Source organism: Notothenia rossii (genome assembly GCF_949606895.1).
Source record: "Notothenia rossii genome assembly, chromosome: 8".
NCBI classification, from domain to species: domain Eukaryota; kingdom Metazoa; phylum Chordata; class Actinopteri; order Perciformes; family Nototheniidae; genus Notothenia; species Notothenia rossii.
Window position 1 is genome coordinate 34,939,063 of NC_136906.1, and position 25,823 is coordinate 34,964,885.

Here is a 25,823-nt window from a genome sequence, read left to right on the forward strand (position 1 = left end):
ATGATAAACTTACCAAATTCTAACAGTGGTCCCAAATGAGAGAACAAGTCCACATATAGAACAGAGGGAGAACGACTCCTCAAATATATCAGAACAACCTGTAATGGAGAATAATTGATAATTTAGTGTACATGATCACACCATTAAGGATCAACACAGAAGCACAATACAACTTCTGAAAAGCATCATTAAAATGATAAATAATGAATTAATACATCCATAATGTGTGATGTGTGATAATAACAATAATATTAAATATTTCTCGCCTTATCAGTGGAGCAGCTTTTTAAGCAGCTCACTCTTCTCTGCAAGTCTGTCTATCACAGAGTCAGAGTCCAAGGACATGAGGATGTCTTTCTCTGTGGACATCAACATAAATGCCTCCAATTTATCAGATGAGAGGGTGCTTCTGAGTCTGTTTTTAATAAACTTCAAAATTGAAAATGTGCGCTCACAAGCCACCTGTGTGAGGGATAATGTAAGCAGGTATTTATAAGCAAGGCCTAGGGCAGGGTATGCATCTGTTAGCATGTTGAAATGGCGAAGTATCTGGTAGCAGCACAGAGGGCATTCTTTGCAGGAGCAACAGCTTATGGGAGTTATCTCAACCTCTTCTTTGTTGTCCTCCTCACCACCTGATCCATCTTCTACTGTTCTTGCTTTGTAGTCTGCCAATGGGGATGCCTTCAGCCTGTTCAGCTGGAGTGCAAAGCTTTTCAACTCGGCCTGCATATTTTCCTTGGTTGCCCTGCTGTCAAATCCTCGCAAGCACTTGCTTAAGTCTTGAAGGGCAGACTGGGGAAGAGCACTGGTGCAGAGCTGAGGGAAGTTTCTGGGATCCAGACATGCCAAGTCAGCATATAGATTTCCGTGTGTTAAAAAGCGCCTATGAATGGCTTCAATTGTTGTGTCCATGATCCGGTTATGCACATTCACCTCATAGGATTTTTCTGCATCATCCAGGGTCTCATCCTGAGCCATCTCTCCAGGCAAGACTTTCTTCATCCTCCTCCTCTTTTGTGGCAGTGTGGCCTCCACTTCAATGTCCGTGTCATCTCTCTCTTGGATTTCTGTGTTTGTCCAGTTGACAAATGTGTCTGCTGCTTTTTTTACAGATTCTAAATCTCTTCCCAAGCTTTTCAGCGTATCCTGTGTCGATGCCACCATTCTGTGAGCAGAGAGAATGTCTAATCCTTCCGTCTGAAGGTATTTAGACAATGGAGAGGTATGTTCAAATATGCGGTGGAAGATTTGAGCCGTCAAGATCGTCTCATACTTGAGCAATGACTCTGCATATCCTCTGGCCATGACACGGATACATGGTTTCACTGTTGCCTGTTTCTGTATAGCTGATAATGTCAACAGCACATCAACGTACAGACCATCTTCCGGTTTTCCAAAGGAGCCAAACACCTTCTTCAGGGCCTCATGCTTGGCCCACCAGCGTGTCTCGCCAATAGGAGCAAGGCGTCTACGTCTCTTGTTTCGGCCTGACTCTTCCCACACATTCATCCTTTTATATGACTCTTTGATGAATACCGCAATGCCATTGAGGAGCGCAAACAGGGACCCACTCTCAATACAAATCTGGGTTGTGTTTGCAAGCACCAGATTTAGTACATGTGCGTAGCACCATACATGGTGTATATGCCTCCAATCTGACATTCCACTGATGAACAGACTGCTATCAGTTCTCTTACCGAATGCCATGCAGATGAAACAATACAGCATGTGACGCTCTGGACAGTACGTCAGCCACCTTCTACTGGTGCCGTCTCTGCTACAGAACACTTTCTGCACCACTGGTGGTGGTGGTGCAGTCTTTGGGCTGCCTGAATTGGTCTGGCTCTCTCCCTGAACTGACACATTTACACAGAAATGAAAGTTACACACAAATTATGAAATAGTTATCACCTCAGTAAACAATAAATGAATTGAAAGATTACAATAAATTCAATGGCAAATATTGCAAATTAATGTAATTATTTCCTATAGGTTTACTTGTATTTTGTGCTAAAATTCAAAGTATCTCATCTGTATTTACAATACAGCTTGATTCTGCAGCTTCATCTCTACTTACAGCTCGTTGGTCCATGTGAACGTTTACTGTTGCTATGGCAACAAGAAACCGCTGACGTTAGCAGCTCTTAGCTAGCCTAGCTAAATCATCTGAAAAATAATGACCCATAATATCACAATTCGGCATATTTAAACAAAATCAACCACAACTACAAACATTCACAGCCCTTCAACTCTGGGCTAATATGTTGTCACAAGTAGGACTATGCAGTTAATTAGGTCACATCACATTCAATGTAAAAACGTTTTCTACTTTTTTTTTTGGACATGTCTCAAAAATATAGCCTAGCCAGCCCCAGGCTAACGTTACTTACCATTTATGCCTCCACTCGCTCGTCTCCCGGCGCAGCAGCACCTGCTGGAGCGGTGACCCCGGCACCAAATAGGTCCGTCAATTTAGAATATTTAGCAGCCTCCACCTCCAGAGACTTCAGCTTTTTAAGTCGCAGTTTTTCAGCGCCACCCGGGCGTTTTTTTCTGCTTATCCATTTTCAGCTCAGCAGCAGCCCGTCCCGCGACTCCCGCGCATGGCATGAGGTCCCGCCCCACCCTGGTTTGTGTTGTGATTGACAGCACTGTCAGGGCTCTCTGAGCCTGTCAGCCCATGATTGATTGACAATGACAAATAATAGACCAATAATATGTGTCGATGCTGGCAACACACTGCTAGCCCTCTATAGCCAATTGGCGGGAATTTAGAGGAAAAAAAAGAAAAGAAAAAAAAACCATAGCGGACCGGTCCACATTGGGTCAACGCAGCTATACGGCGCTGGGTCAACGGCCCACCGGGACGATGCCCGGTATGCCAGATGGCCAGTCCACACCTGCATGTGAGTCCTATCTGGAGTGCTACATCTGTAGCTTCACGGAGCAGCTAGCAGAGAGACAAGAAGCTAGCAGCAGCAGTCACTTGACAGAGCTGTCACTCAATGTGACCACGCCCTAATATATGCATAACTTTAAGGCTTAATATTAATTAAACAGATGAGTTGAGAATAATTCAACCCCCCAATCCATATTCATGAAGGGGGGATCTAACTATACAGAGAATATGGTTTTTTTGAACCACGATGTAAACATATTTATTTTATGCTGTAAAGTTGGGCAATTTAACATGGGGGTCTATGGAAATTGCTCCCTTCTGCAGACTGCTCCTACTGGCCACTAGATGAACTGCAGTGTGTGGCACTTGCGTATTGGCGTCCCGGCTGTTCCCCAGAGTTTGCCGCTTGGTCAAGAAGCATCAGATCAGTGCATGCACTGCATCGTCCAATCAGTGAGCGATACACAGTAAGGGGTCGGGGCGAGTATCTGTGGATTTTATCGGAGGATGGTCTGGTGATTCCTCGATTATCGCTCCTCCATTATCGCTCCTCGATCCTCGGTCCTCCGGCAGAAATAAGCACCATGGGACGGTATTCAAGATGGCGCAGACAAATCAACTTCCGGTGATACCAAGGACTGAGGTGCGAAGAAATGAAAATAATCGACCTGAGAAGGACCCAGGGTTAGACTTTTTTTGTATGAATTTAGGTTTCATCCAATCACAGAGCTTGTTGACTTATCACAAGGTTTGTCAAAGCGGACAGGCGACGTCACAACAATAGCTGGATTGTGGGAAGTGTAGTCTCTTTGGCGCTCCACATTTCAGAGAAAACAAGTTGTTTCTCAGAGTTGAAGGGGAAAAACACAAAAGCATTGTACACAATTAAAATCTGTTAAATTAATAAAGTATGCACAGTCATTTTTCTTCTCTAATCCATTTATTCAGGGACATGAACCAGCATGGCAGTGCTGCGTAATCAAAATGAGACATATAGCGCTCCGCGCTTATCATGCTTATAACGTCACAATGGGACGTACCATTAAACATGAAGTAAGGGTGCTATTACAAAGTAATACTTAACAAAACCTATCAAAACCTATCGATGTCAATGTAAGAGTCGGGAGGAGCTGATAATTTATTCCGTCAAATTACTCAGACCTACTAATTAACCTAACCAAAGTTATTGAGTCTATGTAAGTTTATTGCTTCGCTCAGATCCACCAACGTCAGCAAGGTCTCACCTCTATTAACTCCTGAATAACCCGGTTCAATTAACTGCTGTTTCAATTCAGACAACTCTCTTAAATCTGTTTAAGCGATCCCAAAGGATTTTGATATCAGTAAATGAGGTGTGGTCCTACCTAAGTGTGAGTGTGGCAGTGTGCAATCTTACATTTGAAGCAGGAGAGGAGAGCGCAGATGTCTTTTAAGTTGTCCCAGTCCAAAAGGTGGGATCGGTTTATTTGAAGAAAAATAGGTCCAAACTTATACAGGGTTTTTACCTTCTCTCTCTTTACAACATTATAATCATACTAAACCATGCTGTGATCATGTTCTAATATGGAACTTTAATTCACAGTTTTACATTTTTTACCATAAATTGTAACTTCAACTGCCCAATTCAGTTGTGATTTTTATAGAATGTAAAGGTCTTACCTCATAAAAGACCTGTGATATTAAAAAGCACATTCAAACTTTCATTCACCAAATCTTTCACATCAATTCCATACCTATATTCTGACAGGTGGCGGGACTAACATTCACAAACACATACCTATATTCCGCATGAATTCGGAGGAAGATCCTCACAGGTGGCGGGTACTAAAACTCACAAACACACTCCTGATTTCCGACAGATGGCGGGTACTAACATTCACAAACACATACCTATATTCCGCAAGAATTCGGAGGAAGATCCTCACAGGTGGCGGGTACTAATACTCACAAACACATATCAATTCATTCCACTCATTCAACCCAGTAATTCAAGAGATATTTACCAAGTTTGAGAGAACCTTACCGAGAACAAAAACCCAGCTCTCAGGGAGAGAGCTTTACCGGGAGAGAGTATACCAGGGGAACCCCCCCCCCCCCCCCTCTCTCTCTCTCTCGTTTGCTCCCTCTCCGTCAGTGACATATTCTATGGCTATGGCATAAGACACACCTTCCCATGTTTGTGTAAAAAGGACATGTCCCCTACTCTACAGGACTTGCAAAATATTATTCTCGGCTATGACATAACCACCTTTTTGGGGCCTCAATGTATTTCTCCTTAAATCAGGAGCCCCCCTCCCTGTGTACTGCTGTGAGGGGAGAGAGAATAAACTGCCTCTTCTCTTATCAGTGACATCCATAAACCATTACAGGCCTTACACTCAACTTAACAAACCACTTCGTTGACATTGTAAATATAGCAAATCATAACACATGAAACATTTTCATTGTGGGTTATACAAGAATATAATTGACTATATTTGATTATAACTAACTTTAGTTTTAATTATTCAACCTAATATGAAGATCTCAACATTAACAAGGATAATCTGGTGTTTTTGAGTTGATGAGTAGTGCAGTTATCACTGTCAAATCAATCGACAGTAAGGAGAATACTTACTTCCTGGTGTACAATTCTCCGTTATCCAATGGGAATGGATGCTCACATTGCCTTTAAATGCCGCCGACATGGACCGATGTGTTGCTTCCATGAGCGTCAAATACCGCCGCCGATGGGAATACATTGCAATCAGTTGAAAGCTCTTTGCGTCCGTTTATGAAGCTGAAGGAGCCTCGGCGCGTCCCAACTGCACGCCACAGGACCCTGACCAAGCGTCGCTCCTGGACGCTTAGGGAGTGAGAGTGTGTTGAATAAACACCATAAAATTAAAGTAAAATATATTAACTGAAATAAAGTGCAAAAGTAGTTAATTTACAGGAATTGTCCTTAAAGATTTTACAGATTGTTCCTCTATTCTCAATCAATTGTCTTAAAAAGTTACATTCAAATACTTTAAATAAAGTGATTGCACAAACATTTGCTGATGAGAAATACTGTTATTGAATTTGTTTATTAGATTGTATGATCAAACACTAAACAAATACAGACCTGAAAGTTCTACAGGGAGAATTATGTTATCAGTCATTAGTTAACTTTTTTCTTACATGTTCCAATCAAACACGTTCAATAAAATGACAGCACTAAACTGAGTCCCTATGGGCCGCAAGCTCTACCAGGTGAGCTATATGGCGGCCCATTTCTCAATATATTAAGCATAATTAAGTCAGCATTATTGGCAGTAAAAGCAGAGGAATAAATGCAGGATTAAACATTTGTTCCTATACGTTTACTTTTCTTTGTATTGATTTATCCCTGGTCAGTTTTCCAAGGCCATGGCTCTGAAACTCAGGACTCACTTCAAACTAAGATAAATAGTCATTTAAAAATGTCCAGTGCCATAAAGAAGAAATATAGCTGTTATTTCTTTCTAATTAATTTGTTGTCAAAGCTTCAGACATCCGATGCAGAGGGCTCAAGAGCCCGCGGATTGCCCACCCATTTTTTGGCCAGTCCTAAAGACTCAACTACCGAAAGTACAAACTTCAATGGAAAAACTGATGAATACTAATGAAGCTCAGCGCAAGTTCAGGCAGGAAGACCTATCACTTTGTATTGCGCGTCATGGCAATACTCGCTCCCTTCACTAAATGATAGGGAGCGCCACTCCTCAGCTAACCAATCACTTCCCTCCGTTCACAAGCCTAATCATCGCACCTGTTAATCCCTCTATATATGCTCTCCCCTTTTCCATCAGCTGTCTTCCAGGTGTCAACGCGCAAGCAGCAGCAGGGCTTCATCCCAGCTCCGGGTATATATTCATCAGCTCCGCAGTCTTGCGGATTAAGCTACAGGCGGCGTTCCCCAGTTGGCTAGCGGTTCTAGCCGGCCACCCCGCAAACCCGGATGCGGAAGAAAAAGACAAGGATGCTGGGCTCCACGGAAGTTTCTCCGGCTTAATGGAAATGGGCTACTTCAGGCAAACAATTGACACACGCCTTCAGTCTCTTGAGAGGGCATCACTGGCATCAGGGCCGCTCAAATGCGGCGCTTCCGGCCTTCACGCGGAACGGGCCCTCATCGCTTGCGAAGCTTCACCCACTTCCGGCTTCAACCACAACCTCTCTCGCAGGCAGGCAGGGCTCAAGCTACATCTCATCGAAGCTACTTCTCCTCCCGGCTCAGTAGCAGTACTGGTCTCTAAGTGCGTCTTAGGTGGCAAGCAGGTAGTGATGGCGAGATGAAGCCTTATGAAGCTTTGAAGCTTTCCAGCCAATTGGTTCGCAAAGGGTTCATCTCATGAGGCTTCATCATGGGCTTCATTTGAACATAAACCCCCTGTTGGTCAAAGCGTGTAAAACAGGCAAATTGGAAATCTCAACAGTTGTGCTCTATCTCATACCGAGTTCCCAATGAGTAAAGCCTTAGAATAACTCTAAACAACGAACATAAAATCCTATTTTCATGTTAACAATATTGTTTTCATTCCAGTTGAACGATTGTGATTCAAAAGCCTATAGGAGGCTGGTAAACATTGCAAAGAGGGATTCGTATTCCTTAATATTATTCATAAACTTAACCACGTTGTAGCCTGAGAAGGCTAAACAATAATACATTTATTAACTGCATTATCTCATTTAGCTGTAGCTTCTATAAGCAAACCCCGCGGTCGTGGGTCGGCTGCTTTCCAGCTGAGCCACAGCCCACACGCTGAATCTACCCAAAAACACTGGATATATCTAATCTGCATTTATTCATTTATTTATTCATGTTTTATTCCTACATTTATTTATGCTTGTATCTATTTATACTTATGACATTTTCCGACCTCTATATAAGTGAGGGTCTGAGCTCTTTTAATTCCATCGTGTCACCAGCGGACCCAGGTACAGGAGGGGTAATATGGTTCTTGTTATACATCCATGGGTATTATGAGTGTTGTGGCTCAACGGTTCAAATGATCCGAATCGCTTCCCGAAGCAGTCACGTGGTATCGACAGGCAGCGAGGTTCGTTTGTCATCGATGACGTCACTGGCCCAAAACGATAAAAGCCTCGATACATGCTTCACAAAAAGATTCGGGGATTACTCGACACACGCTCCGAAGCCTCGGCGCAATACGTAACGGGTGTAACGCGTTACAGCATGGAGTTATGCAGTTCGGGTAACTACTACCCGTCACAATGCTCAGTAAGTACCGCTGTTTCAAGCTTCAACACAGCCACGGATGCTGCCCATCCGTGGTTTTGGGGGGTTTCTTTCAGGGAGAAAGAGAAGCTCATGTAAGATGATAGAAGACAGTCTAATCACCCAACCAGCACATCAGCATCTACGTCTCACCGTGGCGTAATTAAACTGCTAATTAAGCTAGTCCTATACCAGGGCTCGACAGTAACGGTTGCCAGGTTGCCATTGGCAACTATTTGGAAAATGTCAACCACTTCTTGGACTTTGGTTGCCATCAGTGGCAACCAGTTTTTAACATAAGAAATAAGGACAGCAAAACGTGCACCCCAAAATAGATAAATGTTCATATTCGTTTTTAAGAGTGATATTTAATTGTTGTGACCAGTCGGAACCTGATACTTAAATTGCACGTGCATTGGCGTGATTACGGAGCCAGAAAGCGATGCACGTTTACTCGCGTGCGCGGTGCGCCGTGTGTTTGTTTTACAACAAAATGGCGAAGCAAAAATAAGTTGCTTGACTGTGTGATAAAAAGTTCAGCCAACACCTCAACTTCTCCAATGAATGTTCAAAGTGATTCAACTGATGGAGCGTAACGGCCCATCTACACTACAGGCATGAAAAAATCTTGAAGCTGGGCGTGTCTGAAGCTTGGCGATTTTTTGCGAGCAACCAATCACATGAATCTCCCGCCCCCGACATACAGAGCAATAGCAATGTTAAAACGAAGTAAACTGGATATAAACTCTCCAAACAGGCGAAAAAACTATCAGTTTCACCCACTGTCTCTGCCACCTCCCTCCATGCCTGGTTCCTCCGGTTTGTATCCCGGTAAATAGTTCCGGTCGTAAAGAACCGGGTGATTTGCTACCGTAATATCTCGTTTGGAATATGAGGAAATGAACTGCGGTCTGGCTCTCCCAGCTTGCACGCGGTTGGATTGGCTGAGCTTGCACTGGCGGGATTTGCATAAACGGAATTTGATTGGCTGATGCCAAGCATCGAGCCTCAAAAGTTGAACATTGTTCAACTTTTGATGCCGATAGATGCTCGTGATGCTTGCAAAGCCATGCCATGCTCCCCACAATGCAGTTCGGCGAAGATTCAAAATCTTCTACGTCACCCCATTCAAGTGAATGGGCGAAGCGTTGAAAGCATTTTTTGATGCCTGTAGTGTAGACGTACCGTAAGGTAAAACCCGAACGAAAAACAAAGAGGAATGTTTTCCATTCACTTCCGGTAAAAGTTCCTTCAAAATAAGAGTCCCGATCTTATTACTACCAAAATAAAAGTTCAAAACGAAACTTTACCATAGAAAATGATTGCATTAAATTATAATCACTTCTATAAAAAGGTAACACATTTTAAATATAGTTAGACATATTAAAGGTAATTTACAGCATCAATAATTAATATCAAATGTTTAACTATGAATGGTTTTCATTTATTTAACATTAGAAATGTATTAGTCTGGCCAATCCAAGACTTCAATGCTGAAGGGGCAATGGGTCTATGGTGGGGGTCAGCACAAAGGTCAAGAAAAAACCCACATTTGAAAGGGAGACAACGGATGATCAAGAAACTGGTGACTCGCTCAATTCATTTGTGAGGGATCTATGAAGACAGGACAACAGCAGCACTACTGGTATTTTGTATACCAGCAATTGAGGGTGGACAAGTTTACTACCACTTAGGTTCAAATAAGTGCGTTAATTACTTATTGTAAAGCATTTGAACATTCTTGTGTCACATGTTCATTATTAAGTTGATGTATAACTGTATAGCATCTTAATTATTTAAAATATAAGGTATCAAAAAAAAAGGGCAACCGTATTTTCAGTTGGCAACCAAAAGTGGATGCCTGGTTGCCAGCCTGGCAACCACTTTTAAAAGTTAGCGTTGAGCCCTGCCTATATCATGGGTCATGTCTCAGCATTTACCTAAGCAAATATTATTTCATGCTGCTCATATTGCACTCATATATTTGGTTTCATGCTCACATGGCTTATGTTAAGCAGGGTATGATATTGATGCATCATTGTACTCAAGCTAACAGCCGCATTACATTGTCTACATCTCCCTCTTCGCCGGGCATCGGCTCGTGCCGGCTATCCAAGATCTCTCCAGCTTACCTCTGGTATACATGCATATAACTGGTGGTGGTGTCTTAAGAGCATTTCAGGCAGGGGTGAACTGGCCATCGGGCATACCGGGCATCGTCCCGGTGGGCCGTTGACCCAATGTGGGCCGGCCAATGTTTTTTTTATTTTCTTTTTTTCCCCTCTAAATTCCCTCCAATTGGGCCGGCCAATTGGCTACAGAGGGCTAGCAGTGTGTTGCCAGCATCGACACATATTATTGGTCTATTGTTTGTCATTGTCAATCAATCATGGGCTGACAGGCTCAGAGAGCACTGACAGTGCTGTCGATCACAACACAAACCAGGGTGGGGCGGGACCTCATGGCATGGGTGGGAGTCGCGGGACGGGCTGCTGCTGAGCTGAAAATGGATAAGCAGAAGAAACGCCCGGGTGGCGCTGAAAAACTGCGACTTAAAAAGCTGTAGTCTCTGGAGGTGGAGGCTGCTAAATATTCCAAATTGACGGACCTATTTGGTGCCGTGGTCACCGCCCCAGCAGGTGCTGCTGCGCCGGGAGACGAGCGAGTGGAGGCATACATGGTAAGTAACGTTAGCCTGGGGCTGGCTAGGCAAAAATTTTGAGACATGTCCAAAAAAAAGTAGAAAATGTTTTTACATTGAATGTGATGTGACCTAATTAACTGCATAGTCCTACTTGTGACAACATATTAGCCCAGAGTTGAAGGGCTGTGATTGTTGGTAGTTGTGGTTGATTTTGTTTAAATATGCCGAATTGTGATATGGGTTTTTATTTTTCAGATGATTTAGCTAGGCTAGCTAAGAGCTGCTAACGTCAGCGGTTTCTTGTAGTCATAGCAACAGTAAACGTTCACATGGACCAACGAGCTGTAAGTAGAGATGAAGCTGCAGAATCAAGCTGTATTGTAAATACAGATGAGATACTTTGAATTTTAGCACAAAATATAAGTAAACCTATAGGAAATAATTAGATTAATTTGCAATATTTGCCATTAAATGTATTGTAATCTTTCAATTCATTTATTGTTTACTGAGGTGATAACTATTTCATAATTTGTGTGTAACTTTAATTTCTGTGTAAATGTGTTTTACTGTAGTTTTCAAATGGCTGTGTATAGTGCTGTCTTGAGCATTTTCAGGTTTTGTCACAAAGATCTGACTTTTTTGCATTGGAAAACACTAAGTGTCATAATGAAAACATGGCAAAGCCACTAGTGTTGTTACGCTCGCGAATGTTTCGTTCAATATGAACTAATCTTTTATCTTGTACATTATTCTGTGGTTTTGAGTTATTTCCCCATCAATGATAAATGCTTTCCCTATGTCCAGCCCAGACAGGTTCAGGGCAAGTCCAGCTGGTCAGTTCAGGGAGAGAGCCAGACCAATTCAGGTAGCCCAAAGACTGCACCACCTGAGAGGGAAAAGGCTGTAGAGAGTGAGGAGTATGTCAGCCCAAAGACAGGATCACCTGAGAGGGAAAAGGCTGGAGAGAGTGAGGAGTGTGTCAGCCCAAAGACAGGATCACCTGAGAGGGAAACAGCTGTTGAGAGCTATGAGTGTGCCAGTCAAATAACAGATTTTTTTTCACAACCTGATTAGAGAAATCTCCAGTCATTTTTAAATTACCATCCTCAGCAAAAAAGTAGCAATCCAGTGGTGCAGAAAGTGTTCTGTAGCAGAGACGGCACCAGTAGAAGGTGCCTGACGTACTGTCCAGAGCGTCACATGCTGTATTGTTTCATCTGCATGGCATTCGGTAAGAGAACTGATAGCAGTCTGTTCATCAGTGGAATGTCAGATTGGAGGCATATACACCAGCGCACAGAGGAGCATGAGAGAAGCAGTGGACACAGAAACTGTGCTGAAGCTTAACTCTTGAAATCCACCAGTGCTGATATCAGCAGTGTGTTTGGTGGCAGTCAGATGTCGGCGCACAGAGAGCAGGTCAGAAAGAGACGGCAGGTTTTGGAGCGCATCATAGATGTCATCAAGGTTCTTGGGAAGAGGGGGCTTGCATACAGGAGGTCAGAAAATGAGGCAGCATATACTCTGGAAGACCACACATTTGATCATGGTAATTTCTTGGAACTCATACTTCTACTGGGGAAGTATGATTTCTGTTTAAAAGAGCACCTGGACAGCTGCATTGAGAACAGCAAAAAGTTGCATTTGTCTGGTGGCACGAGAGGCAGAGGTTCTCTTGTAACTTTACTCTCCAAAACCACAGTCAACTCAATGATAGATGCAATTCACCATCTGATTAAAAAAAACATCTCCAGTGATATCAAGAAAGCAGGAATGTTTTCAGTGCAGCTGGAAACAACACAGGACATCACCTCTCAGGATCAATGCTCTATAATTATGAGGTATGTTACTGATGTTGTTCATGAGAGGCTTGTTGCAGTGCTGAAGTGCAGTTCATCCACTGGACAGGCCTTTGTCAACATGCTGTCAGAAGTTCTGGACAAAATGGGCCTCAGCAAGACCATGTGCATTGGAAATGCGACTGATGGGGCATCAAACATGCAAGGCCAATACAAAGGATTCTCCTCACTATTGTCTGCACAATCTCCAAACCAGGTGCATGTATGGTGCTACGCACATGTACTAAATCTGGTGCTTGCAAACACAACCCAGATTGTTATTGAGAGTGGGTCCCTGTTTGCGCTCCTCAATGGCATTGCGGTATTCATCAAAGAGTCATATAAAAGGATGAATGTGTGGGAAGAGTCAGGCCGAAACAAGAGACGTAGACGCCTTGCTCCTATTGGCGAGACACGCTGGTGGGCCAAGCATGAGGCCCTGAAGAAGGTGTTTGGCTCCTTTGGAAAACCGGAAGATGGTTCTGTACGTTGATGTGCTGTTGACATTATCAGCTATACAGAAACAGGCAACAGTGAAACCATGTATCCGTGTCATGGCCAGAGGATATGCAGTCATTGCTCAAGTATGAGACGATCTTGACGGCTCAAATCTTCCTCCGCATATTTGAACATACCTCTCCATTGTCTAAATACCTTCAGACGGCAGGATTGGACATCCTCTCTGCTCACAGCATGGTGGCATCGACACAGGATACGCTGAAAAGCTTGGGAAGAGATTTTGAATCTGTAAAAAAAGCAGCAGACACATTTGTCAACTGGACAAACACAGAAATCCAAGAGAGAGATGACACGGACATTGAAGTGGAAGCCACACTGCCACAAAAGAGGAGGAGGATGAAGAAAGTCTTGCCTGGAGAGATGGCTCAGGATGAGACCCTGGATGATGCAGAAAAATCCTATGAGGTGAATGTGCATAACCGGATCATGGACACAGCATGGACTTGGCATGTCTGGATCCCAGAAACTTCCCTCAGCTCTGCACCAGTGCTCTTCCCCAGTCTGCCCTCCAAGACTTAAGCAAGTGCTTGCAAAGATTTGACAGCAGAGCAACCAAGGAAAATATGCAGGCCGAGTTGAAAAGCTTTGCACTCCAGTGGAACAGGCTGAAGGCATCCCCATTGGCAGAGTACAAAGCAAGAACAGTAGAAGATGGATCAGGTGGTGAGGAGGACAACACAGAAGAGGTTGAGATAACTCCCATAAGCTGTTGCTCCTGCAAAGAATGCCCTCTGTGCTGCTACCAGACACTTCGCCGTTTCAACATGCTAACAGATGCATACCCTGTCCTAGGCCTTGCTTATAAATACCTGCTTACATTATCCCTCACACAGGTGGCTTGTGAGCGCACATTTTCAATTTTGAAGTTTATTAAAAACAGACTCAGAAGCACCCTCTCATCTGATAAATTGGAGGCATTTATGTTGATGGCCACAGAGAAAGACATCCTCATGTCCTTGGACTCTGACTCTGTGATAGACAGACTTGCAGAGAAGAGTAAGCTGCTTAAAAAGCTGCTCCACTGATAAGGCGAGAAATATTTAATATTATTGTTATTATCACACATCACACATTATGGATGTAGTAATTCATTATTTGTCATTTTAATGATGCTTTTCAGAAGTTGTATTGTGCTTATGTGTTGATCCTTAATGGTGTGATCATGTACACTAAATTATCAATTATTCTCCATTACAGGTTGTTCTGATATATTTGAGGAGTCGTTCTCCCTCTGTTCTATAGGTGGACTTGTTCTCTCATTTGGGACCACTGTTAGAATTTGGTAAGTTAATCATGTATTTTTTAATGTTGTATAAATTCATACTTCACAATTTTAAAAAAGTTTTGAAAGAAACGCACATCACAAAAGTTTTCAACTCTAGGTGCAGGACAGAGGAAAACATTTTATTTATTTTTCAGACTTAATAATGTATCCAATTCCCTCTCAGGTTGACCACTTGACATGTGAGAGCTTGAGGAGTTGTTCCCCCTCCGTCCATTTTCAAGGATTTGCTCCCTTACCACTTCACCACTTTTTGAGAAGTCTATGATTTTTTGAGTATGTCATGTGTCTTATAATGTTATATGAATTCATACTTGATTTGTGATGATGAGAGACTTAATAATGTTTCCATGTCTCTTTTAGGTGGACCACCCTATCTATATATGACAGCCTAAGAAGTTGTTTTCCCTCTGTCCCCTTTTGAGGACCTGCTTTGTCTCCTCCATCATTCACTGGGCCACTTTTAGGTTCCTGAGCTTATTTCATGTGGTGAGAGGAATGCAATATGTGTATGTTTAAAGGTTATGTTTAAAGGTTTATGTGAAGAAACATACTATATGTGTGATAAAATGACAATTGGTAATTCATAAATGTCTCTTTATATTCTCTGCTGCCATTATCTCCTGTCAAACAGGTTTTCCTGACCTGCTAGAAGTTCTTCTTGATACTTGAGTCATAGATCATATCTGAGAGCTTCGTCTTGACTTTGTGAGTTTATTATGCAACTTGTTTTGTCTCAGATTGAAACAAAAGGTTTGATTATGATTATTTCCTGGCTGAAGATTTTCATATTGATGGTTTTAATTTCAAACATCTGCATATCTTTTAAGTTCAATTAACAGTTATGCAGGTAGGCCTTAGGGCTCTTTTGAGACTTAAGTCATCCTTCATGACAGATACATTTGTTCACTAAGTGTCACTACGTCACAAAAAGGCTACATGGCTACATATATTTGTCAGTACACAGATACTGAGTACAAGTTCTGTTTGCTGTTTCTTGCAGGTCACGAATTTGGTGAGGAGTGGAGCTGGCTGGCTGCGGACGAGGAAGTATAGAGCAATACATACTTGTGCACATACACGTATATGAGAATGCATATCTATTCAGACCTGTAACCCATGTCTTAGACTTTTCACACAGCTATGTATATATATATATATATTTTTTTTTTCCAATTCTCTATTTATGGTTTCATAATGAGTGAGTGAGTTTCAGCTCTAATGCTGCTACTGTCTGTAATATGTTTCTATTTAGATTATTTGTCAGGATATTTTTTTGTTATTATTGTCCGAGTCTGGTTTTAACTAATACTGGGCTTACACCAAAAGATTTTCACAGTCACAGACTAAAAACTGAAAGGGTAGCATAAGGGTTCTTCCCGTTAGTCTCGTCCCACCCCTAGTCATGACATAACTTCTGTTGTGATTTGACACTATAATGAATAAAGATTGATTGATATAGCTGTCAATTTTAGTCCTTGAGTTCATAGTTAAGTGCTTCATTTGTTAACTGCTATCAAGGAATATGACTCTCCTTTGTAGTATGCATGAGAGAAGATGCCGCAAGTTTAGTGGACTTCTATGTAGTGTCCGCTGATAATGTAGTGGGCTGGTCTGGACAGAAAATGCCAGGGCTGAATTTTTGTCCCAGTCCACCCCTGAAATTTTCAGGGCTCGTTCAGGATAGGTGCAGCAAACCTGCCGCAATCAAGGTAATTGTTCCTCTTCCCTACAACAACCGCTTCTCATCCTACATTCGTCCGAACCCCAGTGCCGTGCTGGCTATCCAAAGGTCTCTCCAACCTTCAAATTGGTACGTATGCATATAACTGGTGGTGGTTCTTAGCATGTCAGCACGTATATTCGCCCCGCGGCTCATGTTTATTCTTGCATGTCTAACCCTGTACGTCCAGGTTGTAACCTTTGGGTCTGTATAAAATGTGTCCCTGCGAAGCCAGGATGCCCCGTTCGTCCGGGATGCCCCGTTCGTCCGGGATGCCCCGTTCGTCCGGGATGCCCCGTTCGTCCGGGAAGCCCTGTATGTCCAGGACGCCCTGTATGTCCAGGATGCCCTGTACGTCCAGGAAGCCCTGTACGTCCAGGGAGGATCCCTAGGAGGCATCAGTATGTCTAAATCCCCACATGTATTAACCTCTCATTTCATCCAGATTTCCACTGCATCCCACAAGGTAAGATTTCATCACGTTCAGTACTTCATACTTTCATTTCTTTTGGGGGTTCATCGGAAACGGTTCTTCCCTTCCCGAATGACATCCTACAAAACCTGGACCTAATCGACAAACACCATTTCATTCACTTGTTATAAACTGTCATCATTATGTTTCATTTATATAATGTGACCCGATAATAAACATGTATTCCATACATCACATCTCTCCTGATTGAAATGAAGCTCAGCGCAAGTTCAGGCAGGAAGACCTATCACTTTGTATTGCGCGTCATGGCAATACTCGCTCCCTTCACTAAATGATAGGGAGCGCCACTCCTCAGCTAACCTATCACTTCCCTCCGTTCACAAGCCTAATCATCGCACCTGTTAATCCCTCTATATATGCTCTCCCCTTTTCCATCAGCTGTCTTCCAGGTGTCAACGCGCAACCCTCCTCCACCCCTTCGCCTCCTGCTTCCAACTCAGGGCCAAGCCCAACCTTCTCCTTTCCAACCGGACCTAACCACTTATCACCACCACCAGTGTCTAGACCCGGGGGGGTTCATCGGAAACGGTTCTTCCCTTCCCGAATGACATCCTACAAAACCTGGGCCTAATCGACAAACACCATTTCATTCACTTGTTGTAAACTGTCATCATTATGTTTCATTTATATAATGTGACCCGATAATAAACATGTATTCCATACATCACGTCTCTCCTGATTGAACTAAAATCCAAATACAGATAGTCTAAAGAAGGCTTCATAGTTATCTGTACATTTGTCTTACTCTGTAATGCTGGTTTATTTCTATTTCTTTTTTGAGATGTTTATATTTTAGAATTGTTTATTTCTACTCTTTTAATTTGTTATTATGTGCAATGCCTTGTTTTGTTTTATGCTGCTGCAAATTGGGATTAATAAAGTACGTCTTATCTTATTTACTACATAGAAACAGAATACCTAACCAACTCTGTGCTTCCTGGTAAAGTGAAATATCCTTTGCAAGACAGAAAGATAATAAACTATAAACGAGATGTTTTTGTTTGCTTGTTTATTTTGTTGTAGTTTTTAAATGTATTATTTTAAGATTTTTCTTTTGGTGTTTCTTTATACCTCTCTTTTGTTTCAGCTTTTAGGGCCAACAAGCCGAAGGATATCACCGTGATGTCACTTTATTTTAGCAGATGAAGCATTGCATGAAGATTATTGATGATCACAGGCTGTTGTTGGGGCTGCAAACACGTTTATTTTATTTTTGTTTTGTAGGCAGACCATGCAGGCCAGCCCAATGGTCACCAAGGTTCATGTTTTAATAGCATTTTTACAAAAAAAGCCCAGACGAGCCTAACGTGGAAAAATGGCTTAGACCTCAGAGAGTTAAACTTGGGCCTGCGACCATAGTTTTACTACTGCGGTCAGGCCAGCCGTCTTTCACTTTTGCGTGGTCAAACCAGCCGCCCCTGTATTTTGAGTGCGCGATTAGTTACAGGTTTACGGTAATGCATTAAAACAACCCTGGGAAGCTGTTGTAATTGACTGAAGTGACTTTCGAATACATTTTCGAATACATAAGTACATACATACATAAGTAGTTTATGAAACTGCCAGTTTTGTACTTAGTACTTCTTAGAGTACTTGCAAACATAATATGAAGTACTTTTACTGTGTACTTTTTCAGTAATTTGAGTTTCAAAGCCCCCCCCAGAGAACAAGAATGAGCATTTTTGTCTAACTTTGGTGTGGGATAAAAAGCATTTCTTCCATAAGTAGTTTATAAAACTGCCAGTTTTGTACTTAGTACTTCTTAGACTACTTGCAAACATAATATGAAGTACTTTTACTGTGTACTTTTTCAGTAATTTGAGTTTCAAAGTCCCCCCCAGAGAACAAGATTGAGCATTTTCGTCTAACTTTGGTGTGGGATAAAAAGCATTTCTTCCATAAGTAGTTTATGAAACTGCCAGTTTTGTACTTAGTACTTCTTAGACTACTTGCACAAATAATTTGAAGTACTTTTACTGTGTACTTTTCAATAATTTGAGTTTCAAAGTCCCCCCCAGAGAACAAGAATGAGCATTTTTGTCTAACTTTGGTGTGGGATAAAAAGCATTTCTTCCATAAGTAGTTTATGAAACTGCCAGTTTTGTACTTAGTACTTCTTAGACTACTTGCAAACATAATATGAAGTACTTTTACTGTGTACTTTTCAGTAATTTGAGTTTCAAAGTCCCCCCCAGAGAACAAGAATGAGCATTTTTGTCTAACTTTGGTGTGGGATAAAAAGCATTTCTTCCATAAGTAGTTTATAAAACTGCCAGTTTTGTACTTAGTACTTCTTAGACTACTTGCAAACATAATATGAAGTACTTTTACTGTGTACTTTTTCAGTAATTTGAGTTTCAAAGTCCCCCCCAGAGAACAAGATTGAGCATTTTCGTCTAACTTTGGTGTGGGATAAAAATAATTTCTTCCATAAGTAGTTTATGAAACTGCCAGTTTTGTACTTAGTACTTCTTAGACTACTTGCACAAATAATTTGAAGTACTTTTACTGTGTACTTTTCAGTAATTTGAGTTTCAAAGTCCCCCCCAGAGAACAAGAATGAGCATTTTTGTCTAACTTTGGTGTGGGATAAAAAGCATTTCTTCCATAAGTAGTTTATGAAACTGCCAGTTTTGTACTTAGTACTTCTTAGACTACTTGCAAACATAATATGAAGTACTTTTACTGTGTACTTTTCAGTAATTTGAGTTTCAAAGTCCCCCCCAGAGAACAAGAATGAGCATTTTTGTCTAACTTTGGTGTGGGATAAAAAGCATTTCTTCCATAAGTAGTTTATGAAACTGCCAGTTTTGTACTTAGTACTTCTTAGAGTACTTGCAAACATAATATGAAGTACTTTTACTGTGTACTTTTTCAGTAATTTGAGTTTCAAAGCCCCCCCCAGAGAACAAGAATGAGCATTTTTGTCTAACTTTGGTGTGGGATAAAAAGCATTTCTTCCATAAGTAGTTTATAAAACTGCCAGTTTTGTACTTAGTACTTCCTAGACTACTTGCAAACATAATATGAAGTACTTTTACTGTGTACTTTTTCAGTAATTTGAGTTTCAAAGTCCCCCCCAGAGAACAAGATTGAGCATTTTCGTCTAACTTTGGTGTGGGATAAAAATAATTTCTTCCATAAGTAGTTTATGAAACTGCCAGTTTTGTACTTAGTACTTCTTAGACTACTTGCACAAATAATTTGAAGTACTTTTACTGTGTACTTTTCAGTAATTTGAGTTTCAAAGTCCCCCCCAGAGAACAAGAATGAGCATTTTTGTCTAACTTTGGTGTGGGATAAAAAGCATTTCTTCCATAAGTAGTTTATGAAACTGCCAGTTTTGTACTTAGTACTTCTTAGACTACTTGCAAACATAATATGAAGTACTTTTACTGTGTACTTTTCAGTAATTTGAGTTTCAAAGTCCCCCCCAGAGAACAAGAATGAGCATTTTTGTCTAACTTTGGTGTGGGATAAAAAGCATTTCTTCCATAAGTAGTTTATGAAACTGCCAGTTTTGTACTTAGTACTTCTTAGACTACTTGCAAACATAATATGAAGTACTTTTACTGTGTACTTTTCAGTAATTTGAGTTTCAAAGTCCCCCCCAGAGAACAAGAATGAGCATTTTTGTCTAACTTTGGTGTGGGATAAAAAGCATTTCTTCCATAAGTAGTTTATAAAACTGCCAGTTTTGTACTTAGTACTTCTTAGACTACTTGCAAACATAATATGAAGTACTTTTACTGTGTACTTTTTCAGTAATTTGAGTTTCAAAGTCCCCCCCAGAGAACAAGATTGAGCATTTTCGTCTAACTTTGGTGTGGGATAAAAATAATTTCTTCCATAAGTAGTTTATGAAACTGCCAGTTTTGTACTTAGTACTTCTTAGACTACTTGCACAAATAATTTGAAGTACTTTTACTGTGTACTTTTCAGTAATTTGAGTTTCAAAGTCCCCCCCAGAGAACAAGAATGAGCATTTTTGTCTAACTTTGGTGTGGGATAAAAAGCATTTCTTCCATAAGTAGTTTATGAAACTGCCAGTTTTGTACTTAGTACTTCTTATACTACTTGCAAACATAATATGAAGTACTTTTACTGTGTACTTTTCAGTAATTTGAGTTTCAAAGTCCCCCCCAGAGAACAAGAATGAGCATTTTTGTCTAACTTTGGTGTGGGATAAAAAGCATTTCTTCCATAAGTAGTTTATGAAACTGCCAGTTTTGTACTTAGTACTTCTTAGAGTACTTGCAAACATAATATGAAGTACTTTTACTGTGTACTTTTTCAGTAATTTGAGTTTCAAAGCCCCCCCCAGAGAACAAGAATGAGCATTTTTGTCTAACTTTGGTGTGGGATAAAAAGCATTTCTTCCATAAGTAGTTTATAAAACTGCCAGTTTTGTACTTAGTACTTCTTAGACTACTTGCAAACATAATATGAAGTACTTTTACTGTGTACTTTTTCAGTAATTTGAGTTTCAAAGTCCCCCCCAGAGAACAAGATTGAGCATTTTCGTCTAACTTTGGTGTGGGATAAAAATAATTTCTTCCATAAGTAGTTTATGAAACTGCCAGTTTTGTACTTAGTACTTCTTAGACTACTTGCACAAATAATTTGAAGTACTTTTACTGTGTACTTTTCAGTAATTTGAGTTTCAAAGTCCCCCCCAGAGAACAAGAATGAGCATTTTTGTCTAACTTTGATGTGGGATAAAAAGCATTTCTTCCATAAGTAGTTTATGAAACTGCCAGTTTTGTACTTAGTACTTCTTAGACTACTTGCAAACATAATATGAAGTACTTTTACTGTGTACTTTTCAGTAATTTGAGTTTCAAAGCCCCCCCCAGAGAACAAGAATGAGCATTTTTGTCTAACTTTGGTGTGGGATAAAAAGCATTTCTTCCATAAGTAGTTTATGAAACTGCCAGTTTTGTACTTAGTACTTCTTAGACTACTTGCAAACATAATATGAAGTACTTTTACTGTGTACTTTTCAGTAATTTGAGTTTCAAAGTCCCCCCCAGAGAACAAGAATGAGCATTTTTGTCTAACTTTGGTGTGGGATAAAAAGCATTTCTTCCATAAGTAGTTTATAAAACTGCCAGTTTTGTACTTAGTACTTCTTAGACTACTTGCAAACATAATATGAAGTACTTTTACTGTGTACTTTTCAGTAATTTGAGTTTCAAAGTCCCCCCCAGAGAACAAGATTGAGCATTTTCGTCTAACTTTGGTGTGGGATAAAAATAATTTCTTCCATAAGTAGTTTATGAAACTGCCAGTTTTGTACTTAGTACTTCTTAGACTACTTGCACAAATAATTTGAAGTACTTTTACTGTGTACTTTTCAGTAATTTGAGTTTCAAAGTCCCCCCCAGAGAACAAGAATGAGCATTTTTGTCTAACTTTGGTGTGGGATAAAAAGCATTTCTTCCATAAGTAGTTTATGAAACTGCCAGTTTTGTACTTAGTACTTCTTAGACTACTTGCAAACATAATATAAAGTACTTTTACTGTGTACTTTTCAGTAATTTGAGTTTCAAAGTCCCCCCCAGAGAACAAGAATGAGCATTTTTGTCTAACTTTGGTGTGGGATAAAAAGCATTTCTTCCATAAGTAGTTTATGAAACTGCCAGTTTTGTACTTAGTACTTCTTAGAGTACTTGCAAACATAATATGAAGTACTTTTACTGTGTACTTTTTCAGTAATTTGAGTTTCAAAGCCCCCCCCAGAGAACAAGAATGAGCATTTTTGTCTAACTTTGGTGTGGGATAAAAAGCATTTCTTCCATAAGTAGTTTATAAAACTGCCAGTTTTGTACTTAGTACTTCTTAGACTACTTGCAAACATAATATGAAGTACTTTTACTGTGTACTTTTTCAGTAATTTGAGTTTCAAAGTCCCCCCCAGAGAACAAGATTGAGCATTTTCGTCTAACTTTGGTGTGGGATAAAAATAATTTCTTCCATAAGTAGTTTATGAAACTGCCAGTTTTGTACTTAGTACTTCTTAGACTACTTGCACAAATAATTTGAAGTACTTTTACTGTGTACTTTTCAGTAATTTGAGTTTCAAAGTCCCCCCCAGAGAACAAGAATGAGCATTTTTGTCTAACTTTGGTGTGGGATAAAAAGCATTTCTTCCATAAGTAGTTTATGAAACTGCCAGTTTTGTACTTAGTACTTCTTAGACTACTTGCAAACATAATATGAAGTACTTTTACTGTGTACTTTTCAGTAATTTGAGTTTCAAAGCCCCCCCCAGAGAACAAGAATGAGCATTTTTGTCTAACTTTGGTGTGGGATAAAAAGCATTTCTTCAATAAGTAGTTTATAAAACTGCCAGTTTTGTACTTAGTACTTCTTAGACTACTTGCAAACATAATATGAAGTACTTTTACTGTGTACTTTTTCAGTAATTTGAGTTTCAAAGTCCCCCCCAGAGAACAAGATTGAGCATTTTCGTCTATCTTTGGTGTGGGATAAAAATAATTTCTTCCATAAGTAGTTTATGAAACTGCCAGTTTTGTACTTAGTACTTCTTAGACTACTTGCACAAATAATTTGAAGTACTTTTACTGTGTACTTTTCAGTAATTTGAGTTTCAAAGTCCCCCCCAGAGAACAAGAATGAGCATTTTTGTCTAACTTTGGTGTGGGATAAAAAGCATTTCTTCCATAAGTAGTTTATGAAACTGCCAGTTTTGTACTTAGTACTTCTTAGACTACTTGCAAACATAATATGAAGTACTTTTACTGTGTACTTTTCAGTAATTTGAGTTTCAAAGTCCCCCCCAGAGAACAAGAATGAGCATTTTTGTCTAACTTTGGTGTGGGATAAAAAGCATTTCTTCCATAAGTAGTTTATGAAACTGCCAGTTTTGTACTTAGTACTTCTTAGAGTACTTGCAAACATAATATGAAGTACTTTTACTGTGTACTTTTTCAGTAATTTGAGTTTCAAAGCCCCCCCCAGAGAACAAGAATGAGCATTTTTGTCTAACTTTGGTGTGGGATAAAAAGCATTTCTTCCATAAGTAGTTTATAAAACTGCCAGTTTTGTACTTAGTACTTCTTAGACTACTTGCAAACATAATATGAAGTACTTTTACTGTGTACTTTTTCAGTAATTTGAGTTTCAAAGTCCCCCCCAGAGAACAAGATTGAGCATTTTCGTCTAACTTTGGTGTGGGATAAAAATAATTTCTTCCATAAGTAGTTTATGAAACTGCCAGTTTTGTACTTAGTACTTCTTAGACTACTTGCACAAATAATTTGAAGTACTTTTACTGTGTACTTTTCAGTAATTTGAGTTTCAAAGTCCCCCCCAGAGAACAAGAATGAGCATTTTTGTCTAACTTTGGTGTGGGATAAAAAGCATTTCTTCCATAAGTAGTTTATGAAACTGCCAGTTTTGTACTTAGTACTTCTTAGACTACTTGCAAACATAATATGAAGTACTTTTACTGTGTACTTTTCAGTAATTTGAGTTTCAAAGCCCCCCCCAGAGAACAAGAATGAGCATTTTTGTCTAACTTTGGTGTGGGATAAAAAGCATTTCTTCCATAAGTAGTTTATAAAACTGCCAGTTTTGTACTTAGTACTTCTTAGACTACTTGCAAACATAATATGAAGTACTTTTACTGTGTACTTTTTCAGTAATTTGAGTTTCAAAGTCCCCCCCAGAGAACAAGATTGAGCATTTTCGTCTAACTTTGGTGTGGGATAAAAATAATTTCTTCCATAAGTAGTTTATGAAACTGCCAGTTTTGTACTTAGTACTTCTTAGACTACTTGCAAACATAATATGAAGTACTTTTACTGTGTACTTTTCAGTAATTTGAGTTTCAAAGTCCCCCCCAGAGAACAAGAATGAGCATTTTTGTCTAACTTTGGTGTGGGATAAAAAGCATTTCTTCCATAAGTAGTTTATGAAACTGCCAGTTTTGTACTTAGTACTTCTTAGAGTACTTGCAAACATAATATGAAGTACTTTTACTGTGTACTTTTTCAGTAATTTGAGTTTCAAAGCCCCCCCCAGAGAACAAGAATGAGCATTTTTGTCTAACTTTGGTGTGGGATAAAAAGCATTTCTTCCATAAGTAGTTTATAAAACTGCCAGTTTTGTACTTAGTACTTCTTAGACTACTTGCAAACATAATATGAAGTACTTTTACTGTGTACTTTTTCAGTAATTTGAGTTTCAAAGTCCCCCCCAGAGAACAAGATTGAGCATTTTCGTCTAACTTTGGTGTGGGATAAAAATAATTTCTTCCATAAGTAGTTTATGAAACTGCCAGTTTTGTACTTAGTACTTCTTAGACTACTTGCACAAATAATTTGAAGTACTTTTACTGTGTACTTTTCAGTAATTTGAGTTTCAAAGTCCCCCCCAGAGAACAAGATTGAGCATTTTCGTCTAACTTTGGTGTGGGATAAAAATAATTTCTTCCATAAGTAGTTTATGAAACTGCCAGTTTTGTACTTAGTACTTCTTAGACTACTTGCAAACATAATATGAAGTACTTTTACTGTGTACTTTTTCAGTAATTTGAGTTTCAAAGTCCCCCCCAGAGAACAAGATTGAGCATTTTCGTCTAACTTTGGTGTGGGATAAAAATAATTTCTTCCATAAGTAGTTTATGAAACTGCCAGTTTTGTACTTAGTACTTCTTAGACTACTTGCACAAATAATTTGAAGTACTTTTACTGTGTACTTTTCAGTAATTTGAGTTTCAAAGTCCCCCCCAGAGAACAAGATTGAGCATTTTCGTCTAACTTTGGTGTGGGATAAAAATAATTTCTTCCATAAGTAGTTTATGAAACTGCCAGTTTTGTACTTAGTACTTCTTAGACTACTTGCAAACATAATATGAAGTACTTTTACTGTGTACTTTTCAGTAATTTGAGTTTCAAAGCCCCCCCCAGAGAACAAGAATGAGCATTTTTGTCTAACTTTGGTGTGGGATAAAAAGCATTTCTTCCATAAGTAGTTTATGAAACTGCCAGTTTTGTACTTAGTACTTCTTAGAGTACTTGCAAACATAATATGAAGTACTTTTACTGTGTACTTTTTCAGTAATTTGAGTTTCAAAGCCCCCCCCAGAGAACAAGAATGAGCATTTTTGTCTAACTTTGGTGTGGGATAAAAAGCATTTCTTCCATAAGTAGT

At 39.9% G+C, this 25,823-nt stretch overlaps 3 protein-coding genes across 14 annotated transcripts in view; 1 reads left to right on the top strand and 2 right to left on the bottom strand.

The window, feature by feature from the left end:
* LOC307014197 (uncharacterized protein) overlaps nt 1-25,823 on the bottom strand; it is a 107,687-nt gene that overhangs the window by 36,220 nt on the left and 45,644 nt on the right. The gene's annotated exons all lie outside the window — the stretch shown is intronic.
* LOC307014295 (uncharacterized protein) lies at nt 755-2,434 on the bottom strand (the record flags this gene model as incomplete). The annotated part of the gene is made up of 3 exons (XM_079642167.1): nt 2,394-2,434; nt 937-1,859; nt 755-832 (listed from the first exon to the last, which is right to left on the bottom strand). The coding sequence occupies exons 2-3, from the start codon at nt 1,729-1,731 to the stop codon at nt 755-757; spliced, it is 873 nt and encodes a 290-aa protein (XP_079498293.1). The 5' UTR covers nt 1,732-1,859; nt 2,394-2,434.
* Nucleotides 9,489-15,896, top strand: LOC307014198 (zinc finger MYM-type protein 1-like). Of its 5 annotated transcripts, XM_079642009.1 has the most exons (8): nt 9,493-10,824; nt 11,044-11,132; nt 11,593-14,174; nt 14,343-14,427; nt 14,594-14,703; nt 14,791-14,916; nt 15,062-15,135; nt 15,431-15,896. In XM_079642009.1, the coding sequence occupies exon 3, from the start codon at nt 12,187-12,189 to the stop codon at nt 13,117-13,119; it is 933 nt and encodes a 310-aa protein (XP_079498135.1). In that variant the 5' UTR covers nt 9,493-10,824; nt 11,044-11,132; nt 11,593-12,186; the 3' UTR covers nt 13,120-14,174; nt 14,343-14,427; nt 14,594-14,703; nt 14,791-14,916; nt 15,062-15,135; nt 15,431-15,896. The 5 variants fall into 5 exon arrangements, 4 of the variants coding, with proteins under 4 accessions (XP_079498135.1, XP_079498137.1, XP_079498138.1 ...); XM_079642011.1 differs by lacking the exon at nt 15,062-15,135; XM_079642012.1 differs by lacking the exon at nt 14,594-14,703.